General features: G+C 39.7%; 1 protein-coding gene across 1 annotated transcript in view; it reads left to right on the top strand.

The window, feature by feature from the left end:
- Positions 1–20,644, top strand: part of LOC124163744 — a 167,944-nt gene that overhangs the window by 41,274 nt on the left and 106,026 nt on the right. The window contains exons 5-8 of the mRNA XM_046540819.1: positions 2,281–2,405; positions 3,099–3,164; positions 3,395–3,556; positions 6,119–6,202. Coding sequence (XP_046396775.1) covers positions 2,281–2,405; positions 3,099–3,164; positions 3,395–3,556; positions 6,119–6,202 — 437 coding nt within the window. The remainder of the gene's footprint in view (positions 1–2,280; positions 2,406–3,098; positions 3,165–3,394; positions 3,557–6,118; positions 6,203–20,644) is intronic.

Raw genomic sequence — 20,644 nt, 5'->3', positions numbered from 1 at the left:
TATGCCAATTATCATGAATACTGCTCGAGGAAAAGAGGCAAAAAATGGAGGTAAAAAACGACACACGATCAAAGGAACAGCCTGTACAACAATATGGAGGAACGATCTTGCCTGCACTTCCATATATGCGATGTTTATATAGTTTTAATTAGAGCGTTGCACTGCGTCGCGACGTGGCTTAGCACAACGGGGACGTGTGGCGACAACCCATGTGTGTACAATGTTTTCGACTTGTCTACTTGATACGCCCGAGAATTGAAAGCGTGCGAATTCCATCGACATTGTAACTCCCATGTAACTCCCCTGGCTAACTCTCGATCTCTCGTTGTGATCGAAATCGTTCTTCAGTCATGAGTAGTCATAGGCGAGGTTCGAGTCGGAAGTGTAAGATGATGGTTCAAGCTCTAGTGTCACACTCCGCGAGATATTGCCGGAACACCTTCATCGCTTGCATTGGGAAATGTATCAGGTAATCTACAATTTTTATCTATCAGCTACAAGCATTACATTTCCTTCATTTTCAAAATTGGGTGCTGTGCTTGTTTCCCTTCGGAATATCTAAGGGTTATTGCCATAAATTCTAACTGCTGAAGGGATAGATTGATAGATATATAAATGTGGCATAGTCTGAAGATGCTGAAGTTCGCGAAACGTGGTGTGGGAAGGTTTTCGGAGGAAAAACAGAGAGTGGTGCTATTTCGCACTCGTAATGCCGCAAATTCAATGGGATGAAAGCTTATTTTTGGATCCGGCACAGAAAGACTTTATTCGTGAATAAAATTCAAAGGAAATTTGCGCTATTCATGAAAATGTAGGGTATTTAAAAGTCTTAACACGATCCAGGATTGTAGCCGCTACAGACTAGAAGGCTACGCCCTAGGATTCGTTGATTTTATAATAGGCTGGGATTTTGAACCGATTTCCCATAAGTGTACCGAAAAATAGGGTAGTTTCCTTCATCAAGGAAAACGAAAGGCATTGATTGCGATTCGTAACCTACCATTCGTGTATTCATAATATACAAATTATTTTGTTTTAGAAATCCCAGTTAAGACGAATGGCAATGGTCAATTTTAACCTCATTTGAAAAAAGCCAGATTGGCGCCCATGCGATGCCACTCCACGTGACGTCACAGGGACCTAGTTCCTGTACGAGTAGATAGGAATTTAACATCGTCTGAGATTATTAATGCATGAGGCAAAGAGCTCAGGGAAACATGTCTTAATAATCACCTATTAAAACTGCCTAAGGTCTGAAAGTTTTCTTCGTTTGATAAGGTATTAATAATCCTTATTTAAGCCGAGCGCTACCAGCTAGTAGGGTACTCTGCTGCCTGCAAGCATCCTGCGTCGTATCAGCGCACAAAGCCTCTCCCCATGGTCACCTCACTTGAGGCAGCGGGAACCAGAACGACGTCACACGGAGTTTTCCCAGCACTCATACTTAGCCGTCGCGTTTTCTCGCGCTTGAAAATTTTCACTTTTCATTTAATCGCGAAAAATAGATATCGTCATTTAAAAATCTAAAAGCGTGAAAAACGTTCCAGGAGTAATAATCTTTCGATTCAGGCAATAAAAAAATAGTAGGAAACCACCCTATTCTTTCCGTGAAGCTCACTTTCGAATAGGTTGGGCCGCTCCGGCGATGAATGGCAAACACCTCGAGCTCACCCAGCCCAAGAGTCAGTTGCGCATCGTGAATCTTCTTTGTCATCTGATGAACACTTTCTTTCACGAAAGCCACATTGTTTATTCCACAAATAACAAAATTTATATACATTTCTATTGATTTATAATTTCCCACGAATTGGGTCTCCTGAATGAGTCTTCTATTAAGATAGAATTTTATCAAGTAAATTCCCTAACGATGGCAAATTACATCCTTCGTTGTTCCATTTTTCTTCAATTCATTCTATGTTTCTAAACATATCGGTTTCAATTTGCCATCGACAGTGCCTCCATTTGATGATGAAACTGATGCTTTCATCTCTAACTCCATATTTAGAAGCTAGATTAACCTCAATTGACGACAAGATGCATTCCTGCCTAGCGAATTATAGACAGACGGGAATTAGGGAAGAATCGATAGATGAAGATCGATCTATAATATTCACGTTGGTAAACGCAACATTCCAAATTAGCTAACTTTTATTTTCGTTTCGGTCTCAGTTCTGACCTATCTGAAACGAGGTTTAGCGGTTAGTAAACGTAAAGCGTGACAATCTAGTTGCCACTCATTCCTCAATGTCGTAATATATTTTTTTCAATGTCCCTTTTCAGTTTAAAAAGAGCCACCACTCCAAGTCACAAGTCCAATTTGCAAAGACGCTTGGTTGCCGTGATTATATTATTGGCTATATTAGCTGCTGCACTGCTGATTGCTGTGGGAATTCTTTCCTATAACTGTGAGTAACATAAAAATAATTTCTGCTTCATTCTCACTCAAAAATCCTTCTGTAACAGTGCGATGTTTTTTTTTCTCGCGAACTCACTCTTCAAGGGTCAAATTACTTGAGTAGCATGTAAAATAATTTAAACGCATGAAATGTGAGCAAATAGTGAGTTTCATATTTATTTCACCTTGGTCAAACGAAGTTTTTTAAAAAATACTTATTCATGTATTATAATTTGAATTTCCATCGCTCTCTAACCCAGAGCTTTTGATATTGGCCAAAAGAATATTTGATGTATGCAGTTGCTTTAAAAATTTGCTAATTGGCCTTAATTACATTTAAGTCAACATCATTAGTCAACAATGCTAACATTGATTTGACGCAGCTCCCCATTCCTCTCTCATGTCCACTAGTCTTTTCATAGCGACGTATTTCTTCTCTTTCACATCCTTTATAACCCTTTGTCCTATGTTACTCATTCTGAGCCGTTCTTTGCCCGTTTTCACGTCCACCTGTACTTTTACGATTGTTTTCATCTGGCCATCATGCCTCATAATGTGGAAACCAAATTGTCCCATCTTCTCCTCGTACTTTTTAAGATACTACTATTTCTCCTTTCTTTCTTAGTTTTCACTCTACGTTTTAGTATATTGTATATTCAAGCTAGCTGAATAAATAATTTTTCTGCATCACCTCTGCTTGCAGCCAACAAAATGAGTGATACAGTCCTGGAGCCACAAGTCTGCACCTCAAACCAATGTGTTGAAACAGGTGAGATAAAGGGTGAACTCGCTATAACACATGTTTGAATGAAAGAGATTTAATTCAGATAACATTTTTAAATTATACTGTAAAATACGCGTCAATATTCATTTTCACATTTTCCGTCATATTTGAACGCAAAGAAATAAATTATATTTCTATTATATTCGCAGTATTTCTGTGGAATTGATTCATTTTTGAAATTGACTGTTTCTTATTCATATTCATTTGTTTTTCAGCGGCCAATCTCATGAAGTCCCTGGACTTGGATGCAGACCCCTGCGAGGACTTCTATCAGTTCACGTGCGGCAACTGGGCGGCCAATCATCCGATCCCAGATTTCACGGCGTCCACCGATTGGTTCTTCGAAAGAAAGTTGCACCTCGCACAAAGGATAAGAAGTATGTGCAATCCAATTCCAAATTACATTCATTGAAAGCGCAAGCCGTATTACAGAATTTCACTGGCTTTTCTGCTCATGCATTGACAATGCCAATATTGTAATTAAATATTTATATTCTTAAATGTTTGGAAGATACGGTCCTTGGATGTGACTTACTCTTAATTTTTTCTCGGGCTCTACTTTTAAACCCCTGAAAATGTGATTTGAGAATGTTCTCCCTACTGTACCAAAAATAAAATCAGGTCTACTGTTCAGAAAATTGAGGTCCATATAGGACACCAAGTGCAATAATTTAAATTTCTAAAATCTACGGACAAAAATTAATTTCTATGGGTAAATCTAAAATTTGGGTTCTTAAACAACGAAATTTACTCAGTTTTTAAGTCCAAGCAACTGTTTTCGAGGAAGGAAATATTTTAGCCCAGAAAAGGACCCCTACACCGATATTACGCTGTACTTACTAAATTAACTTCCCATTTTGAAATGCAGCTACCCACCAGGGACACCGCCCTCCCCTACAAATGTTTAAGTACTCTATGCGGCCTTATTACTAGAATTTAGTCTCTGGAAGACAACTAAAAATCAAAATAGAAGCTAAATTCGACTGCCATTAAATTAAATAATTTATCAAGTAATGCAATGAGACCATTTTGACTGAGGAGATTACACAATTGTCAAGCTTTGAGAGAATTCAATCCTTTTTTGCAGAAGGACAATATCTAATGATTACCTTGGGAAAAATAAATGCGTGTACAGAAAGCATGAAAGTGCCCCAATTTTTTAATTGAGTTAATTACTGATTAAATTGTGTTCACTCTGGTGCTTTAATTCGTTTGGTCCTAGGGTTTGGTTCCACGGCGGTGGAGATTTTTCTGAGAATGCCCGCCCCTAACTTAAGTTCTTTTTGGAGGGCTCTTCAAGTACAGCACTCAGTCCGTCAGATGGGCCGTTAAGCCGTGGTCCCCTAAAGTGCCTTTTGATAAAAACAGACTAATATCAACGCCGGGATTTTCTCCACCCTTCCCTGAGGCCTGGTTTACACAGTGCGAGCTAGTATCCGAGCTGGCCTGGTCAGTTACGGCAGCGCGGCTACTCCTACAGTGTGTCCGCATCATACGTTATGTGCGAGTCGATCAGTAACTCACAACCGAGTTTCTACAGAAAGTTTTGTATTTACTCGCCTCCCACCTTCCCCCATATTTTGCCACAAGCAGCAACTCGAATGTGACTCGGACGTCAACCCGCACGGTACTGCGAAAAGACAATAGCTCGTAAGTCTGGGACCACGTCGGGTGCATTATTTGTGTTTCATAGTTTCAAGCAGTGGTGCTGCGAGGGGTGTGTTGGGGGTTATACCGTGTTTACCGTAAGTTTAATCTATTTCACTTAATTGGATTGATATCACTAATAAAATAGTGTAAGGATTAATAAAATATCCCTCAGAAAGCGTAATAGCGTAAAACTCACTATTTTGAACAATTTATCTCAAAATTCCGCAATTTATTAATTTCGCACCTACCGCTTATCCTGGTGGGTATTCCATACCCCCACACACCCCGGTATTAGTTGCACATAAACCCCCCCCCCCCCCAGCTCCAGCTGGTTGCGCCCAGCTCCCAGCATTCCTGGCTGCTCCTCCGGTTTCAAGTAGTGTTTGAAAACGAAAAATGGAGGACAGACGGGCTACCATTTGAAATATAAAGTTTGTGGAGTTATGCAAGGACCAAACCAACATATGGAATAACTTGAATCCTAATGATAAGGATAGAGATTAGCGTAAAGCCTCGCTTGAACACATTCGCAATGAACTGGGTTTGAAACGCCACTGAAACGACGTGCAGTAACTGTCTACTTTCTCGCCAGCAGCTCGCACCTGTGTGAACGGCGTCGAGCTACTGTCATGCCAGTACCCAGATCCAGTGGCTGTCTAATGTCCGGTCAGCAACCCGTATTGTGTGACACAAGGCGAAAATGGCTTTTGCTGTCGGTCGCCAGCTCCAAATACCATTCCTACCTTGGTTAAGCATTTTGATCAATGCAATTGGAACGAACTTGTCGTTTTGTCTGTAAACAAATATTAAATTCCCGTACCGTAAGAATCATGATAAAAATAAAGCTTTGGCTCGTCACCGTATGACTCTTTGAGCCGATGAATGTTGGCGTGCATAAGTCATATCGTGATAATCGCATGAAAGTAGAGCTTAGGACGAATCAAATGCTAACTTTGCAGTAAAAATAATAAAAAATATACTCCCTTTTTGGACAAAGTCTTGTTTTAAAGCCTCGATGGAAGGCTTGTGTGAAGTCAAAATATTTTTTTAAATAACATACATTAAAATTATTCCTATTTAATTGCGCAGTTGCAAACTTGAATCTTTCGAATAGCTAATGCAATCGAAGTGAATATGGTAGAGGTTAGTATCTGATTCTATTCATCGCTACAATCAGTTCACCAAATGCCGTCGGCTTTTCGGAGTGTACCTATCCTAATATTTGATCGAGCCAAATGAATCATTTCTCTCCTCCACTTTCGTTATTAATAACAATTATTTCTTTGCAGAAGTCCTGGAACAAGATCCTCTAGCAGACCAGCCAATCCCTGTGACCCAAGTTCAGATGCTGTTCCAGTCGTGTTTAAATACAAGTGAGTGCCTCACATAATAAAATGCTAAGTAACGTTTTGTGTAAATGTTTTTTCTGTCAGCTATGACGCATGTTGTGGAAGTAACATTAATCCAAATCACGATATACAAAGGGCCGTAAATGTTGCGACGGATAAACATTTTAATAATTCAAATGATGCTCGGGTTTGAGGATTCAGCGAGTGAGATGAAGTTGCCAGAAATGTTTAATTTTACATTTAACGACTGCTACAACAAATTGAGACGATTTTTTCGGTGTGGTGGCTAGTGTGTTGGCATCTGAACCTGGCGGTTCAAATCCTAGTGGTGGCAGCACTGTTTCAGAGACTGCTCGATCCCAGTGGTTGATTGCTTTGAGGAGTTCACCCCAAGTGCAGCACACCGTCCGTCGGATGGGTCGTTACTCCGTGGTCCCCTTGGCGCCTTTCGATAGTGCATCATAGCGGTTATATAAAATTAAAACTGGAAAGATTGGCTTCCAAACAAAAATATAAAGCGTGTTGCAGCTACGCATGAACCAAACTAACAAAATGAAGTGCTTGAATCCTAATTTCTTTCACAGCAATCCCTTTTTTTCTCTCTGTAACAAAGTCGCCAATTCAAAGCAAAACACTAAAAAATCAAAACATAAACGCAACAAACAACAAATGAACTTCAGAAAATGAAAAAACAACAATGATGGAAACGTATATAATAACATACATACTAATGCAAACTTAGAATTTTATAATTGCAATGAATGCTTCGGTTAAAGTAATACGAGCCTTTTGTTATTACACCCTTCATATAAGCTTCACGATAGAGACGAGCGTTTGGGAGGGCCCTAGGCGATCGCCGACCTCTGGCCAGACCGCCCCTGATACTAACATATCACGTTCCCCTGTTCCACGTCATAATTGCATTCTATTCTCACTGCTCTCTCACCTGTATTCGCTTACCATGAGCAGTATAATTCCACCACCCCACACACACCGAGATACAGTTGATCAGAAAAGAAAAATCGCGGGTGGACGTTTTTCGATAAATTTTCTAGTTGACGAGAGATCTGGCATGTTCTGCAAAATGTATTTGAGAATTTTATGCGTAGTTTCAACTCCCTAACTCTTAATTTTTTATATATATTTATATTATCTTCTTTCGATTTTAGCCCACTGTGCTTCGGAGTGTTTTCTTTCGGGCTCCTTCACCTTCACCACGGTCGGCAGTTGCGATGAAATTCTAAGACGGTTCGAGTACGATGTAACCATACTTATTTCATTTTTTAAAATAGACATTTCCAACATCGACATATCTAAGCAGATGAATATAGAACAATTTAAAACTGAATTTTTATCGACTGCAATCATTAGAATAATGATGCTATCAATAAAAAATTTAAAAGTTATGGTACTTTTTCTCACAATTTATTTAAGACGACCGGTTTCGTCGCAGAGGCGACATCTTCAGGCACAGAAATCGGTATTTTTGTTGTTATTAGGTTGCTATTGCTATAAAAATAACGATTTCTGTACCCGAAGATGTCGCCTCTGCGACGAAACCGGTTGTCTTAAATAAACTGTGTGAAAAAGTTCCATGCCGTTTTAATTGCTTAAAATGGATTTTCACAAAGTTAAGTCTGAAACGACCGAGTTTATTGATTCTACCAATGTTAACACATATTTCAAATCAAAATGGATGACTCCCATCACGGGCGCAGCCAGCAATTGAGGCGTGGGTTTTTTTTTTAATTGATACTGGGGGCATAAAATACCCGCCAAGGTAAGCGGAATGTGTGGTGGCCCTCCCCCAGAATTACTTAAAGATATAATGTTCAAATAGTGAGTTTTAAGGCTTTCTGAGGGCCATTTTATTACTCCTTACACTATTCTATAAGTAATATTAATTCAATCAAGTAAAAGGTAATTAACATAAAAATTTATCAAAGATATGGGAGGAGGGTTATATCTTTCAAACACCCACCCTCCTCGCTTCGCCACTGGCACCCATGTCTTCAAACTTTTTATTCGGGCTCTCACGTGATTTTGCTGTGATATGATTTTTTTCGCGGTGGTATAGGTGCTTAATACTTAAAACTATAGAATTTTTTCAATTAATTAATATGTATCAGCGTACTCGCTGTCTCTACAACTTCCTGCATACGTTTAGGGATTGATCCCAACTAATTTCTCGCACAAATGTGACCGAAATTCAATCCACAAGCCGCGGACATGCGCCTCATTCACCCCTACTGTTGTGGCGCCCATTGGTGGCAATTCCGTTTTCACAATTCCCCACGGGGTTACAGTCAGGTTGATGAGCCAGTAAGTGTTCTTCTTACGTTGCTAGCGGTAAAATCAGAAGGCGAGCCAATGAGATTTCCAAATAGAATTATTTAGGTTTGATTAGTCAAAAGTTATTGAAATGTAGAAGAAATGGATGATATCCATTCGACCATAATTTCTTAATAATTAATAGTGGTCGCTTTATTTCGCGTGAAAGAGTTCATACACCACTTTATTTCCACCTGGGCGTTAGGGCTAGTTCTCTATATACGCGAGACGGGATTTAGTCTGGAACAGATGATTTATTTGGACTGAGCGATTTCAATATATTTTCTATTCCGTGCGCACTAATGTCAATAGGCGGCATATTTCGTGTGAAGATATTGTCAACCATTGTCAACTGTTTCGGATGAGTTCTCAGAAGGCTCGGTGAACACGCTCTTTAAGTAGGAATTTAATAAAATGGTTTTATCGGAACTGTTTGTCAACACATCTCTATTATCGTTTCTCAGCGAACATACGGTAGATCTTCTACCTTGAACTTCCCGAACATAAGACCAAAATGCCTTTGGATTATCCCGTTGCTGGTCTACAAGTGTTTCCTGAATGCATTCCTGAACGCTTTCTTAGTGGCGGCTTTAGACAACTTATATTTTTAAATTATTGACTCGCGTTCAATAGCGGATGAATCCGTGCTGACCTTTTTCATTTTAGCATGGCACGATCTCTGTCGCCTCAATGATTTTCTCACTTCCGCGTCATACCATCTCCATTGGCTAGCTTCTTTTATGTTTTACTAGGGATGTAGCTATTTATTCCCGAAGTTACGAACGAAAGAAAAGCTTTCCAAACACCCTCTACATTAAACTTTATTATTGATTCCTGAAACGCGGGGAAAGCACATTTCAGATGACTCTTGAACCTATCAAAATCAGCCCTTTTAAAAATGAAAACTTTACCTTCTTTTTTTTAAATTTTCAGTGGTATTTAGAGAAAACTTTGCAGTTACAACTCTACGGTCACTTATTCCTTCGACGGTGTTCACGTTCGTTACCTGATGAGGTATATTTGTCGCTAATAAATCAAGAATACTTTCTCCTCTGTTTATGCACGGATGCTATTTGAATGAATTTAGTATAAAACTTTTGATAACGCTTCGCAAATCACTTTATCACTCCCACCAGGAATGAAGCTATAGTATGCCAATCTATAGAAAGTACGTTGAAATTTCTACCTACAATGAAGTTTCTTTCAGGATACTTGGATGCTATGCAGTTTTTTTGGGTTTCAAATCCCACAATTGATGTTATATCTGAGTTGGGATGCGTGTAATACGAGCAAACTAACATTGTTTTGGATTTTGGGCATTTAATTGTAAACCACACAGATTCAACGCTGGTCTCAGTCTCGGTTACCGCTTGGCTTACGATTGATTTCTTTACAGCTATAAATACTCCGCTTCCAGCTCAATTAATTCTATCTTTCCGATAAACGGTGAACGATTATGGGAAGATCTCATTGTCTGAATCATCACCCGTTAGCCAACTTTCAGTTCCAATAATTACGTAACACTTCGTACCATGAATTTAATGCTGAAAATCGGGAATCTCATTTCTTAAATTACGGCAATTAACCACAGCCGCGATTATTTCTTCGGAACCAGTATTTTTGCGATTCGGGACTATTTGTGATTCGCTCTTGTCGATTAAGCTATTTTTAGGCTCTATACCAGTGATGATTGGAACTGCAAATTTAAATGTCTCAACATTAAATTTACTTGGATCTTGACCGCCTTTGAAATTATGATATCACGAAAAATGCTGATTCCGAAACGCTGTTTTTTCTTTCTATTACTCTATTCACTAACGCTAAAACACAATCACTAACTCGATTAACGCAGCTACAACAGGGCCTCTTTACATGCCAATCACTCATTCGATAAATTCAATTTACGCAAAATAAGTCAACTGGTCACAAAAACAAGTTATTCTGCAACACTGCAACACTGCTTGATTATACGGCCGCCGGGCGGCGCGGCGATTCGTCGTTCTGCGCATGCTCGGGCGGCGTCCAAAGACTTCCACAAGGCACGAGCTTAGATGCGTCATAGCATCAGCAGCCCCCACCACTACCACTCTTCATGTAACTGCATGGATATGGATTGGGACGTTCTGGCCAGCGCTCCACGGCTGCAAATACGAAATTCTCGCGCTATTTTTGCGTGTTTTACCTACATTTGCGATGTATTCGATTGAAAAAAATATATTGTGGTTGATTCCACGAAAGTGTTCAGTTATGGCAATTTCAATGGAAAAAAATGACGGAAATAGGGCCTGTGATCACTCCTGCCATCTCTGAAAATGATTACGTGGGAGAGTCTTAATTTGAGCCGTCATGTTTGCCATCCCTGAACTAGTACGTGGATATTGTTCTCTGGGTCGTTGATAAAAAATTAACGCGTACTGGATGCTATGCAAATCATGAAATTCGTTGGAATGTATAATCTGTGGAGATCAATGGGAGGATAAGGGTAAAAAATTAAAATGCAATGCAATTATATAGCCAACCACGTCATCAAATTTTAATGCATCCCGAGGTAGATCAAAAGAAACAAAATTTGGTTTTGGCATGCCAGAGTGATATTGTGACGATGCCTTTGGTGACATTCATCGTGACATGTAGAACAATTTGGCCATGCAGGGAAAAATAACATTGACGCCCGAATAGAAAAATCTCCAAAACGAAAGCGTTCGATTAATATTATTTAACCTAGTACAGTTCATCGTGAATGATCTACTGCTCTAACACAATTTTTCATGTCATTGTATGAACAGATTTGCAACTAACAATTTCAATTTTGCAAGGACCAAAGTAATATAAGTTGGAACTTGAATACCTATTGTGATATTAGAACAGTGAATCAGCCCTTCGATGCATGCCCTTATCAAGGAGTTCCTCTTCTTCTCAGGCATTTTCAATTCGTACTCTTGGAGATGGGAAGACATATCTGATGGACCTCTCCGCTGTCTTCCTCGCAACTGAGTTTCACCAGCATTCCTCCCAGTTATCCTGTTCTGCATTGGTACTGGTCTCATTCCACCATGGATGAACGACAATGCTGTGGGAATGATGTCTTCTTTCTCCATCTTCACATGCATTACCGTAATCCATGCTTTTCGTCTGTGAAAAAAAGAAAACATACTGTTAAAGATAATGTTTAGCTGATCTGTAATGTACAATGAGAAACAAATTTTGAATGGTGTCGTTCACATCGAAAGTCGCCACTCATTGAAAGAATTTTTTATATAAATTTTGGATACCTAAGCTTCAACGAAAAAATCATTCTTCCCGCGTATTTTTTTCTCCTTTAAGTTCAATGTAAGAAAGCACGAAATTTGTCACCCAGTTTCCACGAGTTGGTGACTTCATTGTATTTTCTTGTTAATTAATTCGTTTTCAGGAGAGACATATATTAAGGGAAGTTATCGCTAGTAGTGACGGATACAGCATAGGGGGTTAGGTACGATCCTGGGGGTTACTTCCCAGCACAAGGGGAGGGGGTGGTCGGAGATGTAACGAAAATTATGAGGATTTGGAAGCTTATTTTAACACATTAACGTTGCCCAATTTAAAATTTATCAAGGAATTAACTTTTTTATAATAAATTTGTGCTTTTTTAGTGATTTGCGTTTTACTGGCTATTCTCTCCTGTATGTACTCGCAACTTAAAAAAATTTCAGTTATATTGAATACCACCTCTCTGGAACTGCCACTGATTGCATGCTAGAATGCAAACCACTAGAGAGAAATGCACAGGGTCAAGGAGTAATTTAGAAGCGATGTCGAGCTTTGATTGTGGTGTTAACATCATCAACATTTGTTCGAAAGGGTGATCACCATCAAATTTTCGTCGCGAAGAACTCGAGAAGTGGGTGACGCAATTAAAAACGGAAAAATTTTGATCCCTCCATATTTAAAAAGTTATCAAAATAAATGTAAAAATGATGGTAAACGAGCTCTTTGTGAAAATTTCAAATTTTCGTTATTTTTGTAACTTTTATCGTCTTGAAAAAATATACCGTAAGAATCAGTAAAGATAAACCATATTACCATTTCTTAGGATTCAAATATGATTTGCAATGGCCTTGGACTCATTGGAATTAGAGATAAAGTTAAGACTAATAATTTGTTGTGCGATTCAGTCGTTAAAGGGAGCGTGTGAATTGTTTGAAGTATTTCGCCATCACGGATTTTAGCAGTTCATCCCTTTTTTCAATTTTTGTGCACTTTGCTACGAATTATTCTCATACCTGCATCTTACTTCATCTATTATATTGATTGAAATATCAACATTACTCCTCCTTCGTGGTTACTCACTTAAATGCTAATTCCAATCGAAAGAAACAACATGAAAACACTATCGTCATAAACACCCTATCAGATCTACCGCGGAATCTAGGTTTTCGTCTTTTCAAAGCTGGTCTCACGCACAGAAATCGATGATCGCCATTGTTCATACTTCGTATGTTCCTCAGAGAAAGGAAATCCTCTACCCTCGGCAAAAGTATTCTAATTCAATTTGAATTATGTACTTACATTTTCGGATGAATGTCTATGGTAAATAGCGGATCGCAGATAGGTCGGTGCTGCTGGATCAGCTGCAAACCTGTCACCAGGCATCGCACCTTCCCGTTCTTCCCATTCTTCTGTGGGCTCACGTTGGCATAAATACCCAAAGTCATATTCATCTTGGAAGCGAGCATTTATCGCGTCCATTCCATTGGTACAAAATTCCATCTGCTCAGCTGGCTCATAAGGATGCTGGAATGCACTAGGTTGTTTTGAGGGAAAGTGTTTTTCGTTTTTAACATCACCATCGATATGATGGTATGGGTTCTCGCGGTCCATTCCATTGCGCGGTCCATTCATAGCGTCACCTTCGGTGTCAAGGTGAGGGCTATCGCAGTCCATTTCACTATCTATTTCCTTTGTCTCGTCTTCAGCCAACGTAAATGAATTATTGTGGGCATCAGCACGTTCTACTGGGATATACATTGGTTTTGATAAATCACCTTCACCACGGCCGAAAGTGTCATTGCATCCCATTTGTGTGTTAATGCACAATTTTTTCTTCTTAGGCAGCATTTCGGAATTATCAAAATCATGAACTTGGTTTGGTAAGAAGTGGTGTGCATCAATAACGATATCGTTCCCATGAAAAGGAAGACCATCGCCATCAATTTCATTTTTCCTTTTGATTCCTTTTCTCTCCGATGGAAGAACTAGATAATTGCCAAAATAAAAGCGTTCATTTACGACGTTGACAGGAAATACATCATCTCCTTCTCCATGGAAGCGTTTGGCGTTGAGGTTCCCATTTTTGTAGCCGTTTTCTTCATCCCAGCTGTCTGCCTTCCGTTTAGCTGGCACGAAAGAACGATATGAAGTGCCATGATTTTTTGGTGGGAAAAGCTGAGAACTTACCACCTCAATACGAGTATCAGTGTAATTTGTTTCCTCACGTCTGCCTTTTGCCTTTATCAAATCACCTTTTGCTTTGTATTTTGCAGTTTCGCGACCAAATCCCTCGTTTCTGTGCTCCAGGTGGGCAATATATTCATAATCCAGCCTCTCTTCCAGGCTGTTGCCCAGCACACTTCCAGAGAAATTCGTTTCAACTCTCTTTAATAACCGTTCCATGATGTACGTAGCGGAAAATATAGATGGCGAGATCTCCTCTTTGGTTCAACTCCAAATCCACGGAGTGGAATCGATTCTGAGATTCTATTTCAGGAAATAAATGCAATCTGTTATTTGCAGGAGTTATTTTTTAACTCTGCTGGTCGAAGTCGAAACTCCGCCGGCTGTAGCTCACTGCAAACCCCTGCGAGATGACTATTTTCTTCCTCTGCTACTCAAGTGATTGATGTATTATTCACTGTAACTGTTTTATACTGTAACCAGTGCGTTTAAACTTCGTTTATAACACCACAATATGCTATCGCATCCGCTCTCTATCGCTTGGAAAATCCAATTGATATAATGTCACCGTACGGCTACGTTTTACTGGTTGCCAGGGTGAACGAAAGTATTGTTGCGGCGCCAGATATGCCCCCTGTCTTATGGCCCGCTGTTGTATCGGTAGTACGGCCTTTCGCCCTATGCTAAATTCCATTGTTTTGGGTTGAATTCAGTTCAATGTAGGATAGGACGGATGGAAAAAGTATGCTTTTTAAAGATTATCATGTTCCCTGAGTGGTAAAAACCATTCGCATCCTCCATCATTTTACGCCGGATACTGATTTTGAAGCATGTTTCGTAATGGTCAATGTTGTTGTTCAATGTTTTGAAGCGGTTACAGAGTTTTTTAAATTAAGCTCCACTCCTTGCCGGATGATGGGTTAGTAAGTATTAAATTCAGTGGCGTAGAGAGGTGGATTCAGGTGGGCCGGACCCCCCCTCCCCCGAAATATTGAGAAATAAAAAAATAAATTAACCATGGAGCAGGGGAAAGTCGCAAGTGATATATTACTATACCCTTATTTAAAAGGATTGCCCTTTTGTTTAATAAATAAAACTAGACAAATTAAATAGTAAAATGTATATTAATGAAAAATCATGAATTTAAATAATATTTCTTTGACAAATTAATTTTTTCCATAATGATAAGTGTTAAAATTAGTCAAAACCCGTCACTAGGTACCCTGTTCTTGAATAATTATCCTCCGGACCCCTCTGTTTTTGGATTTCCACCCCCACCCCCCGGATAAAACTCCTGGCTACGCCCCTGATTCAATTTATTCAAATACGAACAGGTGTTAGTGTTAGTGGGAAATACTTACCTGAAATGATATTGTTTTCCTTTTCGGTATCTCTCAACTGTTATTATATGAAATAATCTTTTCTCAAACTGTGTGACACAATGCTTCGGATACCAATGCCTTTTCGATTCAAAAGCCCCGTGATTCTTTTAAAAGTGTCTTGATTGATGAGAGCGAAAATACTTCCATATGGTGGGAAATGTTAGCGGTTATGAAACGATGGAAATAATGCTGGGGCGAACTTCTTTCTCTCCGTACCAAAAGTGTAGAGACTCCAGTTTGAACGCTTATAAAAACCATACACTTTAATATATTCACTTGATTTTGGTGTTACTTTTTACAGCATTACTTTTCTTGTTTTATTCTAAGGTTCATTTTTAATTTTGGTACGAACAGTAGGGGTATGCGCGCAAATAAATTCATGGCTAGCCGTGGAATGTAGGAGCCACAATCATTTGGAACAAAGTGCGTTTCTATTTCAAAAGGCCACCGTAAAGGCAGTTTTCTAAAAGGTGGAAGTTCTAAGGAATGCAGAACGAAAAAAATAAATGGGAGAAAAGCGCGAAAATGTGAATGATGAAGAGTTGTACATAAGTCAGATTGTATGTTACATAATCGATCGAGTATAGTACCCGAGCCTTCGCGAAGCAAAAGAGTAGGAATAGCTACATCGCTGCTGCGATAATACTTACAACTCTTCATCATTCACACATTCGCGCTCATGTACCAAGTGGATTAATAGTTAAGTGTATTAGATAAGTGAAATGAGTGCGTGTGAACCTGATGTCGTGTTTTGTGGACTGACTTTCGGTCGATTCTTTTCCACGCTTATGCCCTAGGTGGGCGAATATATTGAAAGTGCCTGTTACATTGCATTAAATGCTTTCGCTTGAGCACGCGTTTTGGAATTTTTTTGTTTTTACAGTTTTTCAATCGTTAAAGAAATTCAGTACTAACTTTTTCTTGAGTCATCAGCATAGATAATGTCGATGTTCAGGAGATCTTTAAAAAGTGAAAAAGGTATTATGATTTAGGACTCGAACACACCCAAAACTTCACCGCAACTACCGCGCACAGTATAGAACTACTCGGGCACGGAGCGATGTGTTAGTAAGAGAATAAACTGTGAGTCCAAATTTGAATCTTAAAATAGGAAAATCCTCGCAACAGAGCCCGAAAGAAAACACTCCGACGCCCAACGTGATCGTGGACGTGAGTTAGCCCAGTGCATTCCATCCGCTAATCTTAATTCTGATTGGGCTCATGCCCCTGGAGTTCGACTCCAGCTTCGGTGGCTAGGTCGCGTCCACCTCCCTCCTAGTCTGCTTTGGGTGGCAAACGAACATACAGGTCGCTTTATGTGCCAACCTCACAAGTTTTCACCGACCTGGACCCATCTGTTAAGTGGGACTCTGGGGTGTCTACATACTTTTGAAAACGATAGCACATTTTGTAGAGAGTTATGATAACAGATATCTTATGGTTTGATTATATTCTATTGTCATGATGTTTTTCCCTTTTATTATGCACGATATTTTTTGAGCGACCGGCGGAATGGTGAGAAAATGATAAGTCCTCAATGTAAGGTTGGATTTGAGGCACAAGTGCAAGGATAGGAATAGAAAAAGCCTAAAAACTCACTATTTTGAACAATATATGTTAAGAAATTCTACGGGAGGGCCTACACCTTCCGCTTACCCTGGCTGGCATTCCATTACCCCAGTATTAGTTAAAAAAAACACTAGCTTCAATTCCTAGCTCGGCCCGTGATGGGTGTCATCCATTTCGATTAGAAATAAATGTGTTATTATTGATTGAATCATTATTTTAATAATTGTTATCAATAAAAAAATCAGTATTAACTATTTCTTTATTCATCTGCGTGGAATATGTCAATGATAGAAATACCTATTTAAAAAAAAATATGTTTACATCGGACTCGAACCGTCCCAGAATTTAATCGCAACTGCCGACCGCGGTGAAGTTCTGGGAGGGAATAGGTGCTTCATAAGCGGTGATTCCAATGTGTAAAGATACTGAGAGAAAAACTCACCAAGGAGCCCGAAACAAAACACACCGACACACATTGGGCTGAAATCAAAAGAAGGTGGCCTGGACCTCAACAACAATTTTATGAGTTACGTATTAGAAACTTCTCATAAATATTCTGAAATAAATTCTGCGTAGCATGCCAGATTTATTTTTTCCTTTGCTCTCTCGTTAACGTTATCAAAATTGAACAAATTCAGCGAAAAACGACCACCCGCGATTTTTCTTTTCTAATCAACTGTATCTCGGTGTGTTTGGGGTGGTGGAACTATGCTGCTCATGGTAAGCGAATACAGGTGAGAGGACAGTGAAAATAGAATGCAATTATGACAGGGAACAGGGGAACGTGATATGTTAGTATCAGGGGCTGTCTGGCCAGAGGTCGGCGATCGCCTAGGGCCCTCCCAAACGCTCGTCCCTATCGTGAAGCTTATATGAAGGGTGTAATAACCAAAGACTCGTATTACTTGAACCAAATTATTCGTTGCAATTATAAAATCCTAAGTTTTCATTAGTCACTTTATTCACAACATGCTCAGAATAAAAAGGTCACGTAAAAGTAAATAAAATAAAAGTGTTATGAGATAAAACAGAATATGATGCTTTTTTGAAAGGTTTATTGAAAAGATTATTTTTCACGTTTTTTTTGTTTGCCAGTGAAATTTAACAGAGAAAATCGTCTAATTAGATAAAATCGAACCGTAATACATAATTAAATTTTACATGCGCTGTGAAATTCTCACTTTTGCTCGTATTTTTTCTTCCGTAATTGCTATTTTTATCGAATTTGATCGTAATTTTTCTTCCGAAATTGGTATTTTTATCAACTTAAATCTTGTTTTTAAGAGCCAGAATAGCGTCAAAATCCATTTCCGGCCTTGCGATTTGACTACATTTTTCCGGGGGAGGACCTTCAACCCGGGAGAGGGCTGGAAATAGGGACCCCCCCAGATGGGCCCCAGTAAAAGGCCCCCAATCACCCCTCGCCGCCCCTGGTTAGTATTGTACTAGTGTAGTACCTCAACATGGGAAGAGGGACAACTGAATGGTAAAATACATCTGCGGCTGGGATATGGATAGTTAGAGGGAACCTTCAGACCACGCGAGGCATTTTCAAATCCATCTACTTTTGGGGGATGAAAAAATGCCCTATCCCCATTCCAGACCTACCACCCAACGCCAGTTTACGTCATCATGAATCACTTCCCTCATTTCCATTGTATCTACGAAAATCCTCCACCCTTCTTCACATCGCAATTCCAGAAACCTCCCTCCCCGAAATTCTACCTCCTCCTCAACCACTAGCCCGTTGAAATGCATGAATAGGCTGTCATCCAAGAATCACACGAACCTTAAAAATGTGCTGAAATCTGGGTCGGTCGTGAGTATAGAAATGAGCTAAAGTGATTTTATCGTGTCAAAGATGGAGATATTGCTAACTCACGTCATGTCATAGCCGGGAGGGGTCGTGTCTTTGCCCATCGGCGTGACGCAGTTCAGCGGTCAGGGTGGATAAAGTTTTTGAATAATCCCCAAAGAACCGAAGTTAGCTCAGTTGCTGGGCGACCAAGTCAGGAGAGTGTTGAATATTGATGCTTGGGAGAGGTGTGCGTAAGTGAAGTGTTGAGTAAGAACGTAATTGAACTATAATGCGGAATAGGGGAACGTGATATCTTCATGAGTTACTCAACTTGGGAAGAGGGAAAATTGAATGGTCCAACATAATTACAGCGGATGGAGTAAAACCACGATCGGGACAGAAAAATGGATAGTTGGAGCGAACCTTCAGACTGCGTGAAATTTTATTAACTCCATCTACTTTTAGGGGCTGAAAAAAATGCCCTATTCCCATTCCATCGCGCACATCACCCATTACCTTTTACGTCATCATGAATCACTTCCCTTGTTCCCACTGTATGTACGAAAACACTAAACCATTACCTCATCTCACAAATCCAGAAACCTCCCTCCCCGAAACTCTAACCCCCACCTCACCACTAGACCATTGAAAGGCATAAATTAGCTGTCATCCAAGAATCACATGAACCTTAAAAAACGGCGTGACGCGATTCAGAAGTCGGGGTGGGTAAAATTTTTGAATCATCCCCAAAGAACCGAAGTTAGCTCAGTTGCTGGGTGACCAGGGGCCGTATTCTGTATTTCGTCGGTGCCGCTCCGGTCGGTTTCCCTTTCAAGCCCACCGACTGGACATCAAACCGTACCGAACGCGGATTCCGCACCGACGACGACACTTTCAGCGAATCTGTAAGGTCGTCGGTTTCAAACCAGTCGGTACGGTTCCCTCTCCTTCCCAAACAGGGAAAATCCGACTATATCCGAAGTTTCACGTGTCTCCACCAATGAAAGAAGGGTAAAAACAAGTGAAGACTCATTGGCACAGTTTGTTGTCGTCATTCTCAATCTTTTTATTTGCGGAAATTACGACTTATTGCTGGATTAAGATAAACGATATTGGACAAGTTGTTAACAATGCTTATATAATGTGTGGTAGTAATGCTGTACCTACAGAATCGAAGGAAACAATATTAAAACATCACAATAAAGTTTGTATGTGATGGAGATTGTTGTTGCTGGAATGAATTATTGAAACTATCCTTGAGATTGTAGTTTCTTTTTTTAAATATTGGTTCCGTGTAATGCTATTTATTCATGATTTGGTAATATAGTTGTCATTAAGTAAGTTCCGTATAAATGTTATCAACGGAAGGTTATGCCATTGGCACCGTAGCAGACGAAAATAGCATACCATGGAACGTGAACGTAGGATTCAAATGTAAATGTCATATTAGAGGAACAAGTTAGGAAATTGTTATAAAAATATGGAGCTGGGTGTAATTAAAAGAAGTGTAATGACGAGGAAGTAAATAAATTGTGATTGGGTGAAATACATATGTATAAGTTGCGCATTCCAAGTGAGAGAAAATGATAATATTGCGGTAAACCTCATACTTATTAACAAATATCTTCTTTTATCAAATGTAGATTATGACACAGTGAATTATAGAGGCGTATTCGAAGGGGCAGAAAAAGATAACATTGCAGAAAACCTCTTTTTTATTTGGTGATGAGGTAAAAACAAAATAAAACGTACAATGCGCACCGGGGAGTTCATGAAACCCACTAGTCGGTGGCCGTACCGACACCTTTTTGGTGTCGGTACGGCTACCGACGATCTCCCGTCCTCTCGTCGGTGCCGCACCGACCGGGTTCGTACAGAATCGCACGACTTCTTACCGGGAGTCGGTGTGACGTCGCACCCGACGAATCGGTGCCGCACCGATCGGTTTGGAGT

The sequence above is a fragment of the Ischnura elegans genome, chromosome 8 (assembly GCF_921293095.1).
Source record: "Ischnura elegans chromosome 8, ioIscEleg1.1, whole genome shotgun sequence".
Lineage (NCBI taxonomy): Eukaryota > Metazoa > Arthropoda > Insecta > Odonata > Coenagrionidae > Ischnura > Ischnura elegans.
Note: the sequence above shows the minus strand (reverse complement) of the source record. Positions and strands in the feature narration are given on the sequence as shown.